General features: G+C 49.6%; 1 protein-coding gene across 5 annotated transcripts in view; it reads right to left on the reverse strand.

The window, feature by feature from the left end:
• CUX2 (cut like homeobox 2) overlaps window positions 1-19,642 on the reverse strand; it is a 217,734-nt gene that overhangs the window by 43,476 nt on the left and 154,616 nt on the right. For all 5 annotated transcript variants that reach the window (XM_067539539.1, XM_067539542.1, XM_067539538.1 and 2 more), the window contains one exon: window positions 12,704-12,782. In XM_067539539.1, coding sequence (XP_067395640.1) covers window positions 12,704-12,782 — 79 coding nt within the window. The remainder of the gene's footprint in view (window positions 1-12,703; window positions 12,783-19,642) is intronic.

Below are 19,642 nucleotides of genomic sequence, written 5' to 3' on the forward strand. Positions count from 1 at the left end.
CGGGGGACACAGACTCAGTGAGAAGGGCGTTTGAGGCATGCCTGCTTTTTAAAACCCGGACCTTAGAACGGGGCTCAAGGACACTCCAAACTTGGTGACTTTGAGCTTTTCCTTAACACAAGCCAACGAACCCTGTTAAAGTCTGAGCACACTTCTATGCGCTGCGAGAATAAAGACTGGCATCCAAGGCCTTCAGGAATTTTTCTGTTCCCGGGGCCCTCCATTCCCACCCTGAAACCTGCTCGGTTGCCATCCAGCAGTATGTACTCCTGCTAACGCCTGTTTATTTAGGCAAAGGCAGGCACAGACAATAGCAGTTTGTGCAGAGGTAAGCAGGTGCATTCAGAGCAGTACGTCTTCCCTCTGTCAGCATTACACCATCATTAGCTAGTGTCTGCTCAGCAGGGTGTGCCATTATGTCTCCCAGGGCTGATGTAATTATACATTGACATAATTAACCCAGCAAGCCCATTAAGCAGGCCAGCTAAAAATTCATCTATAATTATTTGTTGTGTGCATGCTAATGAGTCCATCTGCACTGCCATTGTACAACACGAACAAATTAATTTACAAGGCTGGATTTTTAATAAGTTCAAGAAAATGCCTTCTATTGCGCCAGGTTCATTTTTTTTTTTTTTTTTTTTAAAGAAAAAAAGAGGAAAAAAAATAGAATCAAATTCTCCAGGGTCAAAAAGTTAGATAAACAGGAAAGTGGAACAGAGCTAGACTCTTTGCCTTCTACCACACACCTATGGCACCAGTCCAATTGCAAAACAACAACTGGCAATAAAATCCAGCGCTGTTGCTAAGAACAACTCCCTCAGCCTGCGATGGTATCAAATGCAGAATAATTACAGGCAGCAGTGACAAACGGGGCCAGCTCTCCACAGCCGTGTGGATGGCATTGCTGATACTTCACTTGCCTTGCAGCATAGAACTGCACAGGGGCCACGTGGAGACAGTCGGCAGTGGGAAGCTGACTAGGTGCAATGTCAGTTTGGAATCACGGACAGGGCAATTAACTCTGATACAGGGCCCAAACCCGATTGCCTTACTCCTGCGAGGAGCCAGCGGGGCCCGGTTCTCAGCTCATTTACACAGGTGTACATCTGGAGTAAGTCCAATGAGTGAACAGTCTTCTTCTGGATTTCCACCAGCATCATGGCAAATACCGACCTGATTGACTCCACTGGCCCTACTCGTATGAAAGGGGAAATTCAGCCCCGTGTAGATGATCAAGTCAAGGTCAACGCACCACTCAAATCCCACTTAAGCCCTATGGCCCAGATCCTCAAGGGTATTTAGCACCTTAAATCCACTGATTTCAATGGGAGTTGGGTGTCTAAATACTTTTGACGATCTGGGCCTATGGTTTGCCTATGTGTTTGCCTTCTCTGGGGAGAATTTCACCCACAGGAAGTAGGATTTGACCCCTTCATGTTTTCTCACAACCTCTCCTGTTTGCCAGGATTCTTGTAGCCCTCCATATTTATACACTTTGGCCCCCACCTTGCGGACACTTACACACGTACTTGTCTTTGCACCCATGAGTGGTGCAGCCCAATTGCAGTCACTGGGACTATTCATGTGTAGAAAGCTGAGCACACACGAAATTAAATACCAGTTACCCGAATTCCCTTCACCCGAAAATCCTAGTTATCCAAATCCACAGTGTCTCCCCCACGTGAAACTGCAGCTCAAAAAAGCACTTCAGTTTATCCGACTGTCTGGTTATTTGAAACTTTTGGAGGTCCCCCCAGGCTTTTGGATAAACAGGAGTGTCGTGTATTTCTGGGGCACCCGTCGCCGTCGCTCCAAAACAAGGACAAACGCACCAGCAGATGAAGTGTGAACGTGATTGCTGTCTCTTGTCTGCACCCAGGCCTGGTGTTGCGACGGAGCTGAGCAGCTGAGTTTAGGACCTGATCTCGCTTTCATTGAATTCACTGGGCATTTTGTCAATGACTTGAACAGGAGCAAGCTCTCAGTGGACACGCTCCGCCACTGCCAGACTCAACTCGCAATAGCTATAAATGCTCAGTGCAAAAAGGATTTTTAAAGAAATCATCCCTGCAACTTGTGAGTCATTGATCTGGTGGAATATTTCTTCACGCCGATGAAGCTTGGTCCATTGCACGAGGACAAATGAGACGCTCCAGATTGGTCTTGGGACATGTTCCTTTGACTACCTTGAGCCATTTCGTGGGGCTACTCATCCAGCTAATCCTTCACCTTCTCAGCCTGCCTCTTAGGGATCTCGCGACTGGAGAAGAGATTGAGACAGCAGAGCACTGGAGAAGGGTGTAAGGAGGGGAGGGGAAGCCAACAGTCACACAAATGCCTGAAGTGCTGGTAGTGGCACACGGAGCAGTGGTTAGGAACCACGGATCAAAATAAGCAGCAACCCTCTTGCTCTCCGGATGCAGGAGCGGCAGGAACTGGCTTGCAGCACGATATGCAGTGATTCAGCTACAGATTTCCACTGACACTTATTGAGTTTGTCTATAAAACCTTGACAAGAGTTAGGCCACTGGAGTGATAAGACCAATTCTGTCTCACTGTTCCCTTATTCTTTTCTGTTGGTCTGTCTGTATCCCTCTGTAGTCTCTTGTCTTATAGTTAGATTTAAGCTCTTTGGGGCAGGGACTATCTTTTTGTTCTGTGTTTGTACAGCACCTAGCACAATGGGTCCTATCCCACAAGTCAGACTTCTAGGCACTATGGTAATACAAATAAAAAAGAAATAAATAACATCCCAAGGATTGTATGTGCCCCAATTGTCCTATCAGATGCACTGAAGAGGAAATGAACAAGCTGTAATGTTTGGAAATAATAATTCTCTAAAACGTCAATAATTACGCTAAACCTTCTGGAACGTTGGAAATACTCATTGAAATTACAGCGTGAATTCTCTTGGCAATGGAGCTTCTCAGAGACCGTCTTGGAATCCTGGTAACAGACGGCAGATTTCAGGGGTTTACTGGAGCAAAAAACCCAATTTCACTCCAAATTATGGACTCGGTACCTTACCCAAAGCCCAATGAGGTCAGTGATAGGACTTTGGGTCTGGCCAGTGACCAAGAACCTGAACCACACTATCCAGTTAAGTATTTTCCAAGGCTTTACTGAGGTATGGAAGGCCAGTTTCTCAGTTGGTGGTAAATCAGTGTAGCTCCGCTGACTTCTGTGGAGTTAAATTGATTTATACTAATGAAGGTCTGGTGCTATATGTTGCTTTCTACAGAGTATAAATGGTTAAAAAGTCTCCTTGTACAAAGAATATGAACTCTCCAGTTTCCAGATGAAGAAATCCTATGGAAGAACAGAGAATTGGCTCCATACATTTTCTAAGACAAAAGATTAAAATGAAGCAAATATTAGTCAACAACCAAAACGCTCCTTTGATACCTTTCGGTTTCTACTTTAACGTTACGCATAAAAGACCTGATCCAACTGCTACTGAAGTCAATGGGAGTCTTTCCTTGTTGTCAATGGGGTCAAATTTATCCAGGTCTACAGTTTTGAAAACTGCACCAGTTAACACCTGCAATTTAATTCATGTCCACATCAAGGTCACTGATGATCCCCACCAATCAAAGACTTACACAGCTAAGTGAGTAGAATTAGTGGGTCTGCAAACATGGAGGCCATTGTTTGAAAATCTGGCCTTTAATATTCGTTCTAACAAGATGGGCCAAATACATCCCTGGTAGAATGCCACTAACTTCCTGGAGTTACACCAAAGACGAATCTTGCCCAAGTACTTTACCGCCTGGTTTTCAGAAGAGCTCACCATTCCAAATGAAGCCAGTGGGAGTGCAAGCAGTCAGCACCTGTGGACAACAGGCCCTGAACAAATAACTAGATCCCTGCACTGGCATCACGCGCTGCTGGACGCACTGGTTCTTTCCCATCTCCTGCTGCCAGGAGTCTAGGACAGGGGTGGCCAACCAGTCAGAGACGAAGAGCTGCAAAGAGCCACATTTACCTTTTCAGTTTCCCCTCGTCTCTTACCCGCCACCAAAAATCTTGTCAATTGCAAAGAGCCGCAAAGAACAAACAGCAAAGAGCCGCGGAGCCGCATTTGTATGACCAAAGAGCCGCATGCAGCTCGCGAGCCGCGGGTTGGCCACCGCTGGTCTAGGAAAACCATTCTCCATTCATTTCTTCATGCAACAGTAATTTCTGACGAAATCCAGAGGCCACTGTTGTTCGTTTTGAAACCCAGTATCAGCCGTGTGGTTTTCTTTATAGAAATAAAAGACCAGATAACAAGAGGAGTCTGTCAAATTATGCATACTTAAAACGCCTGTAACTGAAGAATCGCTGTATCAAAGGAAATCCCATTTACTTTGTCTTGAGGAATTATTTGACACATCAACTAAATGTCAGGCAGAGCGACTAAGGTACACAAGCTAAAAGAGGGGGAAAGCCTTCTGTTTGCTTTTAAATATGTTGAGTTAGTTTCTCATTACAGTGAAAGCAGCTGTATAAAGAATCTCTCCAAATCCCCCTTTCTTGGCAAGAACCAAGAGGAGGAAAGGCTCATTCTGATCAAAATTATAGCAGGGAAAAAGAAAACACACTTAAGTGATGATCAAAGCTTGTGCACTAAACTTTCACCTCTGCAGCCGTGAGTCAATGCGCTGTACTGATGTAAAATCAGTCTCCAAAACTGGGAAAGTTCTTTTGTGCTACTCTAGTGCAGCTGTTCAAAGCAACGCACAGAAAGCAATGGCCCAAGGACAACAGTGAATCAGTGGCAGAGCAAACAACAGAACCCAGGAGCTTGTGATTATTCTCTAACCCCTAAAGATAGTTCCATCCAGATTCAGGAGGTAGTTGCTGAGGTGGGGGGGCTGGAAGATCACCAGCTGATGCTCATTCTATACTTGTTCTGTGGCTAAGAGATGATGTCAATTTCCCTGGCTGTCAAAACCGGCACATGTCCTGTTCATTAAGGTGGTCTTGATTCTCTTCTCACTTGCACCAGTTTCACCACAATGTCACGCTATGATTCCAGTGGAGTTACTCCTGATTTACCCTGGCGTGAGAGGAGAGTCAGACCCAATGTACCTAACAGTGGCGAAGAACCCCCCCACACTGAGGTTCGGTTTTGTCCTAGTTGAAATCCCTGGCAAAAACGATTGAGTGAGAGGAACCCATGAAAGACAGGGCTAATAATGGAAATCCCAGTGTTCCCTTAACTAGGGAAGGATGGATGGTCTTGGGCTTCTGGCTCAGGGCTGAAAGTCAGGAGATCTGGGATGTCTAATCCATTGGGCAAGTCACTTAGGCACAAATTTTCAAAAGTGGCTTCTCACTGGAACAATTTAACAAGGGTCCTGGGGGATTCTCCAACACTGGCAATTTTTAAATCGAGATTGGATGTTTTTCTAAAATATCTTTCTAGGAATTATTGTGGGGGCAGTTCTCTGGCCTGTGCTATCCTGGCGGTCAGACTAGCTGATCACAATGGCCCCTTCTCCACCTTGGAATCTATGAATCGATGACTTTTGGATGCCCAACTTTAGAAACTCGGGCTCTTTTCAAAGCTTCCGAGTGCTCACGGCTCCAGCTGAAGTCAGTGGGAGCTGCAGATGCTCAGCACCTTTGAAAGATCGGGCCCAAAATGTCCCATATGGGATGCCCCAAAATTGAAGCACCCAAGATTCCTGAAAATAATAGCTTTAACTGCTCTGTTCCTCAGTTTCCCTATATGTTACATGAGAATAATAATACAAGCCAATAATTTGATTACATCAGGATGCTGTGAGGCTAAATTCCTTGACCAATAGCTTGGATTTAGTGACCTTCCAGGCATGCTGCAAAAGACAGCTTGGGCATGGCCATTAATAATGACAGGGTGGGACGGAGTTTCTATAGGCGGCTGCCTGGCTGAGCTCCTCTCCTGATGATGACTGTAATACTGCTCGGATTTTCCTGTATTATTTATGATGTCTTAGGGTGTCTGGAGCCTTGGATAGGTGTCGTCTCAGTTTTTTAAAATCTAAATAAATAAATACAAACAATGTTTATAAAGCACTTTGAGATCCTTGGATTGAAGGCAACTACAGAAGGGTATCGTGTTACCATATAGCAGCACTGAATAAACCTGATTCCTTGGTATAACTGATGGATTATCCCTGGACAAAGAAGCTACAGTAAAGAAACAAGTTAATGGAGAGTTGACGACGGGCTCCTGCTTTCCCACAGCAGAGTGGAAATTAACTCCTTCTTCTTACTTTGGCACACATTAGCAGAAGGAGACACTCAATGAAATTAGAGGATCATAAATTTAGAACCAATAAAAGGAAGCCATGCCTTCCCGCAGCAGATAGTCCACCTGTAGAATTCACAGCTGCAGAGGGTCATCAGATGAAGACATATAGTGTGGCTGATTTTAAAAAGGATAATTTTACAGCCATTAATAACATTTGTAGCTATGCAAGCTAAGATAACGATAGAGGTAATTAAACCTCATGCTCCAGGGCCTTAGATGATAGACTGCAGGGTCGTGAAGGATTTCCCACCTCACTCCCACTCCACATACTGGTTAGGTGAATTACCAAGAGGGTCTTTTCTTGCTAGCCCCGGAAGCATCAGGGAACAGCCAATGCAGAATAAAAAAGCTAGACAGACCAATGATCCAATCTGTTATGGCAAATTCCTCTGTCTCTTTGTAACAAGAAATAATGTAATAGCAAAAACGTATGCCACTACCCCGTGTAATAAAGCAACGATGGAGTTTTGCCTGTATCAGCATTTCCATCTAGCTTCTTTCATCAGCTAGGCCTTTGCTGAAATAAAAATGACACATTTTCTAAACATTTCCTCTTCAGATGTGAGCTGTTTGCATTTTGATTATATATTTTTGGACCTGGCAGCTCAAAGGAAAATGTTTGAGCTTAAAACCATCATACCACCATTCCTTCCTGGCTAGCCCATGTGAGAGGTGAGATTTTATGTGATCCGTGGGCTAAACACCACCAGTCCACATGGAGACAACAGAGGCAATAAAATCAACTTGCCTAAGATGTACGTTTTAAAAACAGTGTTTGAAATTTAATATATCCTTTAATTTGGCCAACACATCTTAAAGGTACAGCCAAGCAAATGTGACCCTCTCCGATGTCCTTCACTTCAAGGGATGTAACTCACTGTAGCCCCAGATTGCCGTTCGGTCGACACATGCGGCATCTCAGCCAAGATCTCAGCAGACTCACCTCGAGTCTGATCTGCTGCTCAGTGAAGTTAATGGCAAAGTTCCCACTGATTTAGGTGACACAGGATTTAGAAACAATTTACACCTGAAATGAAGAATCGCGAGGCTGGGGTTATAGAAAGAGGCCCTGACACTAAAGGGAATATGACACTGGAAGAATCATTCTGTATGTCCCTCGTCTTAGGTTGGTGTCACAGATGTCATCCCCCTGCCTCCTGTCCCGGTCTGTGGCCTGTGGAGCGATCTGCTCCCGACGCTGGGCCCAATCCTGCGAACACCCATGCAGGTGTGTAGCTTTACTCACGAGATGAGCCACGCTGGTGAAACTGGCACGTGCATCAGTGTGTGCAGGAGCAGCCCTCAGAAAAGAAAGTGGGGTTAAACTGACATGGGCTTCGCAAGGCAATTACTGACCTATGTGTGCACACAATGCTTAATTCAATGACTCGTTTGTTTTGATTTCATTAGAGTCTATCCTCACAAGAGACCAAACCAGCTGATTTGTTTTTAAATACTCGAATGCAAAATGTAGCCTTTTTAAAAAATGAAAATTGGCCTGACATTTTTATGAAATCACCTATTCCAAACTGAGCCACTAGCTGGCGTGATTGCTTGCTATTTTAGCATTCACTACCACAGCACAGGGAAGGGGAATGTCTTTCGTTGATGGGCCCATAAGAGCTGCGTTTTCAGCTGCGTTAGGAAATCTTGGTAACGTCCAGGAAAACCCAATTCCTGGTAAAGAAAAGACAAAATAACTCCCCCCGGTCTCCCGCGGAGAGATGGGAGTGTTCGAGGGAACGGAGCACCGACGAGGGATGGCGTCTGATCGGAAAGTCTGGGGGTGTCTGTAAAAGAGAGAGGAGGGGAGCTGACCTCGCACATCTCAGAGTGAAGGAACTGCTGCATATTTCCCATTCTCTTCCTTTCTGCGGCATCTGCATCAGAGGGGTTAGGCCCTGATCCTGGAAGTGACCGTGCGCAGGAGCAGGGACTTGGTTTGGTCCGATCTCTAACCCGCCCAGTTGTGACCAGGAAGGGCCGAACCCCGATGTCCTGGCTCCAATGGGAATTGTGCCTGGAGACGTGCTGAGTCCAAACTGAGCAAGGACCTCAGGAGTGGGCCCTATAACTTGGATCTTTTGATCTAAACTTTATCAGTAACTGAAGGCTGTGCCCTAGGGACCTGTCCTTCCACGTGGTTTAGCTCGGCAGCCCAAGTGACGGGGGAACCTGAGAACGGTCAGAGGCTCAGTGTGGGTTCCAAGCTGAAGGATTCAAGCTGAAACTCAGCTCACTGGATGTCCCGACTTTAAATACACGAGTCGATCAAACTTTGGAGAACTTTGAAAAAGGGTTCGCTTCGGGTTTACGGCTTGGGTGAAAGTTCTGGATGGTCCCTTACTGCCTCTGAAGCAGCATGCCCCCAGCTTTGATAATACTGGGTCCAAAAGAGGCCAGTGTTAAATGCTCAGGGGATGTTCTGATGCTGCCCATCCATCCCCACTGCAGGCAGTGCAGAGACCTGGGTGAAACAGAACTGAATCTGGCCTGATGTTTTGAACACAACACTTCGGCTTGGGCTGTCCTGGCTTTTTGGGTTGGATTTTCCACTCAGCGTTGCTGTTTTTACCTGAGTTATTCACTGAATAATTCATCTGCCTTCCCGGGTCCTGAAACCTTCCGTCTCCATGTGAGACGCACAGAACATTACTCTAGTTAACGTCTAATTACACATTACATCAAAACTGCCGAGGAGCCGCATGCAGCAGCTGCAGAACTGCTACGGGGCTCCAGCAAACTACACGGCGCGTTCCGCGTTTGAGAGACTCCAGGTGGCTGGAAGGGAGAGCCTGACTCACCAGTGCTGGTTTCCCATCCACTTCCAGAGCAAAACCGTCCCCCTGCTTTGAACTCTCCCCTGGCCTCCGCACACACCCAGCTCAGCACATCACTGCCCTCACTGCCACGGCCTTCCTCTCGCCTCCTCCGACCTGGCAGAGGCGTTGCTGTCTCCTTGGAGCCAGCCCATCCGCACAGGACTCCTTCCCCTCCCTCCCGCTGGGGCCAGTCCTGCAGCCCTTGCTCGGGCAAAAATTCCCACTGGCACTAAAGTCAAGAGGCCAGATTTGCTGCTGTTGGACTCAGCAGGAGTCCTGCCCGAATAAGGACTGGACCCTCACTCATCCCTTCTTCAGGCATCTGACCACGAAACCTCCCCCCGCCACTGCTGGCGGACCCTCTGCAGGGCATTTCCCAGTCCCCTATGTGCAGGGCTCTCTCTGGGACGGTTCCATGACTCCAGTGGCCCCGAGCAGCTCGCTGGCAAAGCCGGCCAAGCCCATGAGCTCTCCCTCAACCTCCCGTACATGTGCAGGAGCCGGTCACCCAGCGCTGCTGTTGAAAGCTAAGCAGTGTCTTCCCACGCCAGCTGGCATCCGTGTGAGTGACACAGTGCCGCTCCCCGCATGACTCGGGAACCCCCCCCCGGAGACCCTGCCGAGCGCACAGCCCCCTACCCCTTTGGGAAAGCTGCCGTATTCTCCAGGGGCTGATCGCCACGTCTAGTGCCCACCCCAGTCACTCAATGGCCACAGGGGGTGAGGGAAGGAATTTCTCCTGCTCACCAGGTCACCGCAAGGCAATAGCAACTGCTACTCCAGCCATGTCAGTCCCCCACGGGCAGGGAGGAGCAGGGGCTGCTCCAGATCCTAGCGTGCCAGAGCCTCCAGACACCGGCGTCCCCAGTGCCGGGGCCAATGGCTGGGGGAGCCGCACCCCTGCTCCATCCTGCACATGCCCCCCAAGGAGCCCCGGCCTGCCAGACAGCCCCTGCAGAGCTGGGCTTTGCTAGAAGGGACCTCCCCCTGCACTGGGAAGCCCCTCTGGAAGAAGCCCCTCTGGAAAAGAGGAAGAGGCAGGACTTGGGGCTAAATCTTGGGACTCTGATCCACAACTGAAACTTAGGTTGACACAGTTATTATGGGGCTGTGGAGTTCCTACAGTGATGGAAAAACCCCTTATGTCACTGTAGGCTGTGTCTGCGCCTGGGGGTTACAGCGGAGTAGCCATAGTGTCGGAGCTATGCCGCTCATCAAGTAGACGTAGCTTCAGGTCTTGTCTACACCAGGGATTTGCTCCAGTTTCAGCCCTCAGTGTAGACAGAAAAAGCTGCTCTTTGCACTGATGAAGTATGCCCCTGCTGGAAACCAGTATAAACGTTGCCAGTGCAAAGCGTGGCTGTTCCTGTCTACACCCCAGAGTGCAACAGCACAGTTAGGCTGCTGGCTGCAGTGGAGGCAAAACCTCAATAGAGACAAAACGCCTTGTTCTCCCTGTATCTCCCTCTTCTTAGCCCCTGCGCTCACCTGCGTCTCTCCAGTCCCTCTGCTAACAAGCCCCTTCCCTCCTGCCCTGGTCTGCACCTCATGGGTTTGCCCAGTGCGAGACAGAAATCAGCCATCACTGCTACACAAGTCAAATGGAGGCTTAAATCAAATCTTCCTCGACAACAATGACATTAATTATGCTTTTAACACATTTTACTGCCTCCCCCCCCACTTCACGCCACATCTGCGTGAACAATATCGAAAAGATTTACGATTTTCCTCCGTAATTGCAACCACAGCGCCCCGCTCGCTTATCAAAATACTTGCTGAACAATCCGCCTCCACCGCCTCCTCTGCCAGAGAGCCGAGCTGACAGCAGCCATTCAAAACAAAACTGTTGAATCAGGGACTTGTGTGTCGCTTCTAAAGTATTCTGCAAAGAATTCGCCCGTCAAGGAATCTCTCTCGCGGTCTAAAATGATAGGAGCGAGAGCCCGCGGCGAGGTGGGGTCTGCGCGGGGAGGGGGAAGCGAACAGATCCGGGCTCTGGAAACAGCTCTGACATTTGGTTCTTGTATCACAGGATAAAATTTAATGAGGACAAAAATGTGTCTCCCGAATTCCCCTAAGAAATCATTAAAACATTTTGTTATTCCGAAACGTCTGCGCGATGAATTAGTGCCCCTGCCGGAGCCCTCCTGCACCGCCCCGGCAAGCAGGAGCTCTTCATCCTCAGACTTGTTGACAGCATGGCTGGTTCCTCGCTACCAGGGACTCCTTCCTGCCGGGCGCTGCACGGGCGAGGGTTAGTGTTTTACTGGTCAGTTAAAAAACCGGGGCCAGCCCTTCTATGTGGGGCCAGGCCACAAATCTAGCGGTGGGGGGCAGACCCTTATGAGCCTCTGGTCCTTTCCCTGCGGGAGCTCTGAGTACAGCAACTGCAGAACGGCTCCACGGCTGGGGAAGGTGCTTACCAGTGCCGAGGGCTAGCGTTGGGAGCTGGTTTTGGCCTCAGTGGTCCAGGCAGCGGCTAGTCCCATTTCTGCAGAGACACAGTGACTTGGCAAGGTCACGCAGCCAGCGTGGCAGAAGCAGGATTAAAACCCAGGGCTCCTGACTGCTAAGCCAGCACCCTAACCACCGGACCACACCGCTGTGTGCTACACACAAGGCTGGCAGGAAGCAGCGCGGCCTGCTTGTTGAACAAGAGCCAAGAGCAAGGCCCGGCTCTGCCACTGGACTTTGCCAAATTGCCTAACTGCTCTGTGCCTCAGTTTCCCCCTCGGTAAGCTGGAGACCACACAGTCTTGCTAAACCAGTTGTGAACATTTACCGGTCCAGGCACAAAATCCTCTCCCTCACCCTTAGGAAGATGATGAGAATGACAAAACCGATGTTGTTTTACTTGCCGGTCAAACACTCACCAGTTACGCCAGGTGAGCCGACAAACAGGATCTGGCAAGGTAGCTGCGATGCCCTTTGCACGGTGCTGGGCGTCCCTGTGCCGCAAAGCACTGGCATTATATATAGTGTGGAGGGGCTGATGGATTATTCTAGGCACAGGAGGCCACGTGGCCATATGTTGAACATGGGGGTCACCTTTGATCAGCTTCCCCTTTCGGAATGGATCAGACAAACATACGGCTGGGCACGAACCGCGGCAGGTGTAGGGTTCGGTGCATGTCCCTCTGGAGACATAAAATCACCTGCACTTCCTTGTCGGGAGCAGGGCTGTAGCAGGAGCTCACTCGCTGCAGTTAACTTACCGTCAGAAAGACAACCGGGGATAGCAGCAGTGGTGGTACAAGGATCGAGCAAACACGTTCCTTTTCTAATGGCAAGACACATTTGGTTCATGTGCCGAAACACGATGATGGCAAAAGACCTTTTTCCTGGTCGGTTCCACTCGGATCTCAAAAGTAACATGGACAAAATGAGCAGCCACCCTCCCGGCTGCAATGCAGGGAAAGCAACCACTGAGGCTACAGCGCAATAGCCCAAATGGCACTGGAACGCCGCCCGAGACGGGAGCGGCAGAAAGCCCAGAGCACGAGGACGGGGCCAGGGTGCTGGGACATGCAACGTACACAGGAACGGCTGCTTGGTAGCCTCTGTCTAGTCTCATTAGTTATGCTAACGCGTTCCTTACCTGGGGCTTCAATTAGCTGCTTGTAAACACTGAGGAAAGCCGTCTCAGCCTCCTTGCTTCTTTTACTAAGTGCAATCACCTGCGGGAAAATAGAAATACTAGGTGAAGAAAGGTGAAACCAGGGTTTTAAAGAAAAGAAGAATTCATCGAGGGGCCAGGCTCTGGACTCAGCGAGGCTGGCATGAACCTGGAGTCACTCCATCCCAAGACACAGGCAGGCCTTCCTCTCCCACGCATCGATTGCAGTGGGGATACTCCAGATTGGCATGAGCGTAACTGAGATCAGAATCCATGCCCGGCTACAAAGAGTTAATGAATTACCACCTACATTCTCATCACACTGCTGGAGTTGTGCAGCTCCATTCACTGCACAGTTGCTGGGTCTGTTCTCTAACCAGTAAACAAGATGACAACACTTACCAGCCTTTGACCCTTTGTTTTATTGCCTGCTGCTGCTTCTGAACAGAAGTTACGATTGCTGGGTTTTTTCTGCCTTATTCTAGGAATTATTTTAGCAGGGGTCACCACTGCCTTTAAGATCATAACAACAGAGCAACGCAGAGGACGTGCTGCAGGACCCTCTTCTTTGATCAAGTTGTTTTCACTACCACGGTATAACAGGAAACTGGGATGGGGAAAGAAATTGAACCCCAGACCAAGCATCCTATGACCAGAGACGTGACCAGAGAAAAAGATTCCACAGAGTTCACTCCGGAGCGTGCTTTGCTGACTTAACTGACCTGTGCAGTGTTTAGATTTTACAGAGACAGGGTGATAGAAAACCCTAAGCTAGACAGAGAGAACACTAAGTGTATTTCCTAGCTCCCGTAGCTCAATCTACACACATAAATCTGTTCCACCAAATTGTTTGCTTTTTACCTTTATGTGTTTTGCCCACTAACATGATCTTCCAACTTTCCACGGTTTAACAGCAACACAGAAGAGGCAGCCCCATCCACACATGCTGCTCCTCTGATGAGCTCTTCGCATTGTCTGGTTCTGTTATATGGTTTGTCTAGTTGACCAGAGTTGAAAACGGGACTGGCGTATTTACACGTGAACACTGGAAGTGATATTTATGTGCACTTTATAAAAAGCCGCGTGATAAGGTCCCAAGATTAGAATAACTAAGAATGCTTCTTTACCCGTGTCTAGCACCTTTTGTCTAATGTGCTGAATTGTTATTATCCCTGTAGTACAGATGAGGAAAGGGGGTCTGGGCTCTGCCACAGACTTCCCATGAGACCACAGGCACGTCACTTAGTCTCTCTGGCCAGACCCCCATTGAAATCAATGGAAGTTAGGAGCTGAAACACCTCTGAGGATCTGCACTTCAGCTCTGCAACTGTATAACGGGGATAACAGCACCGCCCTACACCACAGGGGTGCTGAGAGTTCAAATTCATTAACATCCATGAGCTGCTGGGGCTGTCTAAGTAGATAAATAGGGGCACGGGCTTTGCTTGAGGTCATACAGGGAGCTGGCACATTTGGGAACAGAACCAACATCTCCCTTGCTTTCAGACCCCTCCTCCAACCATCAGAGCAACTGAATGACTTGGAAGACAGCCCTGCCATGCGTCAGTGCTTCGCACACTGCTCCCGCCGGGGTCGGTCTTTGCTCACTGTTAGTTGGAGGTTCCCAAACTCAAAGGCGAGCGTGATCAGGCTCCAGGAACACGCAGGCATTCAGAATGGGCAACAGGGAGGTGAAAAACCTTCCCAGCCCTTGCTGTAGGCTACAGATTCCACGTCCAGATAGAGATGCCAAAGGCCCCTGAGTCGAACGCATGAATATCCTGCTTTCAAGTCTCTCGCTTTGCCCACGGCCAGCGAGACCAACGCCAGAATTTATAGGGGCCAATCATCGAGCAAGAGGACAAATAATCTGAGGCCAAAACTGGAGCTTCCTGGCGTTGTTCTGGGCCCACCTGCTCCCCTCACCTATGATGAGAAGGGGACCGAGGCGGCTCAGCTCCACAGGGACTGGAGTCACCACCGGTGAGTACGGCGCGACAGGGCATGTCTCTGCCATTTGGAAGGCGATGGAAACTGCTCACACGCAGCCACAGCAGGACCGGGCCAGCAACAGACCAGCCCTGCGTGCATCTGGGAGTCAACCCCAGTGAGCGCCACGGGACTCCCCCCAGCTGCCAGGGGAATGATAGGGGCGGGTGCTGCAGTGCCTGAGGCTGTCACAGCCAGTCCTGTCGCTGTGGGCCCCTCACCTTTCCCTGGCCTCGCTCACAGAGCAGGTGGGGCAGCACATCCATCGCTCTCCTGGTCACCCAGCGCTAGATAACTCGTCCCTAACAGTGCTCCCACCCCAGAGAGCTTTAGGTCAATCATTCAGCGTCATTGATTTAACTCCAGTGACCTCCCTCCAGGCAGGAGGAACCAGATAAGGAGGCCCTTCTGCTCGCTGTGGCCTTTCGGGGGAAATCTCCCGGCAGCTCCACTGAGCACAGCAACTGCAGGAACACGAGGTGAGGTGCCGGGTCGGAGCGGGTAGGAGCACTCTGCCTACGCTAACCCTCCCACCGTTGGTCACATCGGTGCTCTGGGCCTTCTAGACTGAGCGAGTGATTCGCTGGAGCATGGCAGGGCCGTGGTGCTGGCTGGTGGGATCAGACCAGCAGGGGAAGCAGAATGAAATGGCTTTAGCTGTGTCTAAAAGTCTGGGAAATATCCTGCCGGAGGACATAAAATTTCAAACAGTCCTTCCCTTTATGCATTGGTTCCCGGCCGGAGGACGAGACAATGCCACCCCTGGGCCCTAGAACGCAGCATCAGAGGGTGCTGGCGGGACGGCAGCAGCAACACCTTCCAGTAACACCAGATATAACATAACATCAGAGCAGCCAGACTTGGTCAGACCAATGGTCCATCTAGCCCAGTAGCCTGCCTTCCGACAGTGACCAATGCCAGGCGCTTCAGAGGGAATGAACAGAACAGGGCAATCATTGAATGATCCAGCCCGTCATCCAGGCCCAGCATCTGGCAGTCAGAGAGTTAGGGACACCCAGACCATGGGGTTGCAACCCTGCCTATCCTGGCTAACAGCCATTCATGCACCTATCCTCCAGGAACTTATCTAGTTCCTTTGTGAGCCCAGTTACACTTTTGGCCTTCCGAATATCTCCTGAGAACAGGTTCCACAGGTTGACTGTGCACTGCAGGAAGACGTTTCTGTTTGTTTTACACCTGCTGCCTATTCATTTCATTAGGTGCCCCTGGTTCTCGTGTTATGAAAGACAAACTCTCACGGTACCTAACAGGGGCCCCACACGGGCACCCTCAACGCAAAGGCAACGGCACAAAGAATCCCACTTAGAAGAACTTGGTGGGACGCGGCTACCTCGACGTCAGCACCGGGCACCTCTGAGCAAAGCCAACCCGTTACCGCCTCCTTCTAATGCCTCACCCGAGTGAAGGCGGTAGTTGAAATTTCACTGGGGGCAGGGAGCGCATCTCAGATCGCCTCTGCAGCTGCTCCTCAAACTGTCAGAAAACCCCACGTGATCATTAACCTCATCTAATTATCTGCCAGAGACGTGGATGAGCTGCCTTCTCAACCCTTTGGTGAGGGTGAGTGGAAAAAAAAATCTATACACACACACACCATATGCACATGGATCATCAGCACGGATCTGGCTTGGCAACACATGCCTCAGCTCCAAGATGAGCCCAGAAGAGACTCTATCTTGTAGCTCTCTGGTAGAAATGACAGTGGTGATCCAGTGTGAGCAACTCTAAGCCCCGTGTTGATGTGCCAGGTTAGCCATAACGCTAAGCACTGAGTTAGTGGAGACATTTCCAGCCCAGCAGAAAGACAGCCTACTAATGTCAGCTGTTATACAGCTCTGTTCCCCTGGAGCTCTCACAGTGCTCAACAAGGGAAGATCTGGATCATTACCCCCTTGTTACAGAACGGGACTCGGAGGCACGAAGAGCTCAGTTGAGTTGTCCAAGGTCCCACAATGAGTCAATGGCAGAAGCAAGAAGAGAAGCCAGGTTTCCCGACTCCCAGTCCAGTGCTGTAACCACTGGACCAGCAAATCATGCAGTTCATTGGCTTTATGTGCTTCTAACTGAAGATGGATTAGCGCTAGCCTTGACTCTGGAGTATATTCCATATCCCCAAAATGTCACAAATGTGGAGCCCTGATAGCATGGTCTCCAGGAACGGCTCCAACAGCATACAGGATAGCCACCCCAATGCGGACATGGGTTGGCAGAGAGGCTAGCTGACAAACAGGATAGCCAGTGTGCTCACCTCACTTCATTACGCGTGTCTCAGTCAGGGCTAAGAGGCAGAACACTGTCTAGGTGCATGAATCCGTCCCTCTCCTTCAGGAGGAAAAACACCCATTAGAACCGGAGCTGGACTTCCATGCACTGGGCAGTTATTGTAATTTGGAACCCCAAAACCCAAGAGAGGGCTCGGGGGGAGCCCCCCAGAAGGCAACCATGAGCAAGACAGGAAACCCAGCTCTGTAGTTAAGGCACAGCACTGCACTGGGATTCGAGAGATGTGGACTCAACCCTTGGCTCTGCCACCGACTCACTGTGTGACCTTGGTCAACTCACTTCTTCCTGTGCCTTGTTTACCCAACTGCAAGACAGGGACGATGATGAGAATCTCTCTGTTGTCTGTCTAGTCTATTTAGATTGTAAACAGGGGCATGGCCATCTCTGACTATTTGTCTGTACAGTGCCAAGGACAATGCAGCCCCAACAGAGATTGCGCCTCCAAGCACTACTGTACTATAAACAGAATAGCGATCACGACAACGTTAGCAGGCAGAGACACATCGGGAGGTCGGAACAAGTTTATCTGGCTATGGTTCTGTAGCCGCTGTCCCATTTACTCCACTCAAGTCTCTGCTGCCCCATGGAGGGCAGGTGGTCCCAGGTGTCCACCTGGCAGCGAGGAGGGAGGGGGCTGTCAAAGCAATCCAAACAAAGTCACTAGTCACCACTGAACAAAGTCACCAGGATCCACACCCCGCGTCCTTTGCCTTTGGCTAAATTCCTAACACTACAGTAATGTCATGCCAATATAAATCATTGATGCGCTTTGAGTAAATGAAAATTATAATTTAATGCTGGAGCTTAAATAAGAAATAAGAATTTCACCTTTTATTTAAATGACTGGCGGCTGAGCTGGGGCCAACAATACACACCCCAAAAAGCCCCGGCCATGCGGACACCTACAGCTCAGGGGTGGAGGGGACAGCTGAGACACCAACTCCCCCGCCTTTGCTTTCGGTCCTCACAAACCAAGGGCGCCTTCCCATTGGGATGTGCAGCGTCAGTACTATGCAAGCTCCCAGAGGGGCTTTGGCAGCCTCCCACCGTGCGATTCCAAAGTAACGAAGATCTGCCATGCTGCCTGGCTAATAACAGAACAATACATTAGTCCTGCCACAATATTCCCATTCAACATTGATGAGCATGAATCTTTTACTCCAGTTAATTTTTCAGCATTTGCTTACCAAAGCCTGGTGTTTTTGTAAACCTAACTGCAGAGCTCTTTGTTCACCAAGGCCCAGAGCCTCAAAAGGTTTTTACGCGCCTCGCTCTCATCCAAATCGGTGGGAGTCAGGTGCTCAAACAGCCTGGAGGATCTGGGTCCAAGTGACTTTGTTCAGAGCTTTTACCAGTGTGCACGTTCATCTCTGATGGATTTGCCGGCAAGACCCACGGTGCCTTGCCTTGCTTTTGCTGATGCTGGAGAACATTACCTGTTGCCTTCCAGCGCTTGGAGAGAGGGGGGAAAAAGGGTTAAAATTAGGAAGCCCATGAAAGGCAAATATCCACTTCCAAAGAGGCATCTCTGTGCGACCACATGGATTTATCACCAAACACGAACTGCCACGGAGACTGAAATGAGGAGAGGCTCAGCACAGAGGCTACGGACTGAATAGGTCTCTGGAGGTTGCAGGGAGGAAGTTTGTATCAGCGCTGCTGGGATAATGAATGATCACGTGACTCTTTCCCAAGCGCTAAGGCTCTGGCCCTGCCAGGAGCAGCATCCAGGCACACAGCTGAGCCTGTCTGAAACCCCACTGATCTCACTGGGGCACTGAGTAGCCGTGGCAATCCACCCACGTGCTGTCACTTGTGGGATCAAGCCCTAGATTCACACCAAAAGTTAGGGAAAAAGGCTGACGCCGCAGCAGCAAGTGAGGATTGGGACGGCGTCCGTCTGGGTTCTCTTTTCAGGCTGCCTGGGGGAACTGCAGAGTTCTGATTCTCTCTCCTCCACGGACTGGCTGGCAAGGTCTTGAATCAGTTACTCGGGACGCGTATGTCAGATTAAAGTTGCATTTAGGCAAGTAAAAGAAAGTGGCCCAGGGTGCTTAGCTCTTCTGAGAACAGAACCCATAGATTGCTTTGTGTGTATCGGTTTTTCTCTTGGGCTCGTTGCTGGAGTACCTCTGTGAGCCTCACTGATATTGATGCATTTATCCTTGAATCGGAAAGTATTACTACTCTCGTTTCACTAATGGGGAAGACTGAGGCACAGTGAGGTTAGGTCCTTTGGGCTACATCCATAAAGGGATTCAGACTCCTAGCTTCCTGTACGTTCGGACCCTAAACTCCTCTGTGGTTCTGGGCCTTCCGCCCACTCTCAAGTGCTCTGCAGAACGGGGCTTCAGTGATTTGCCAAGGTCACCCAGGAAGTCTGTGCTAAAGCTTGGAACAAGCTCATGATCTCCCAAGTCCCAGCTCAATGCCTAACCGTGGATTTCCTCGTCTGACTTCAGACAGCCACGTTAGAAAACTTGCCTTTGACTCCTCTGTGCCTCCTTTCCCCATCGGCATGGGGGCATTGTAGAGCTTCGCTATTGAATGTTCATTTAGCGCTTTGAAAGTGCAGAGCATTGATTGTATAAGTGCTCAGGGTTATGATAAAGCCCCTGAACCAACCTG

This window comes from Emydura macquarii, unplaced genomic scaffold (genome assembly GCF_026122565.2).
Source record: "Emydura macquarii macquarii isolate MOO-44397 ecotype Brisbane River unplaced genomic scaffold, CSIRO-AGI_Emac_v2 contig_554, whole genome shotgun sequence".
Lineage (NCBI taxonomy): Eukaryota > Metazoa > Chordata > Testudines > Chelidae > Emydura > Emydura macquarii.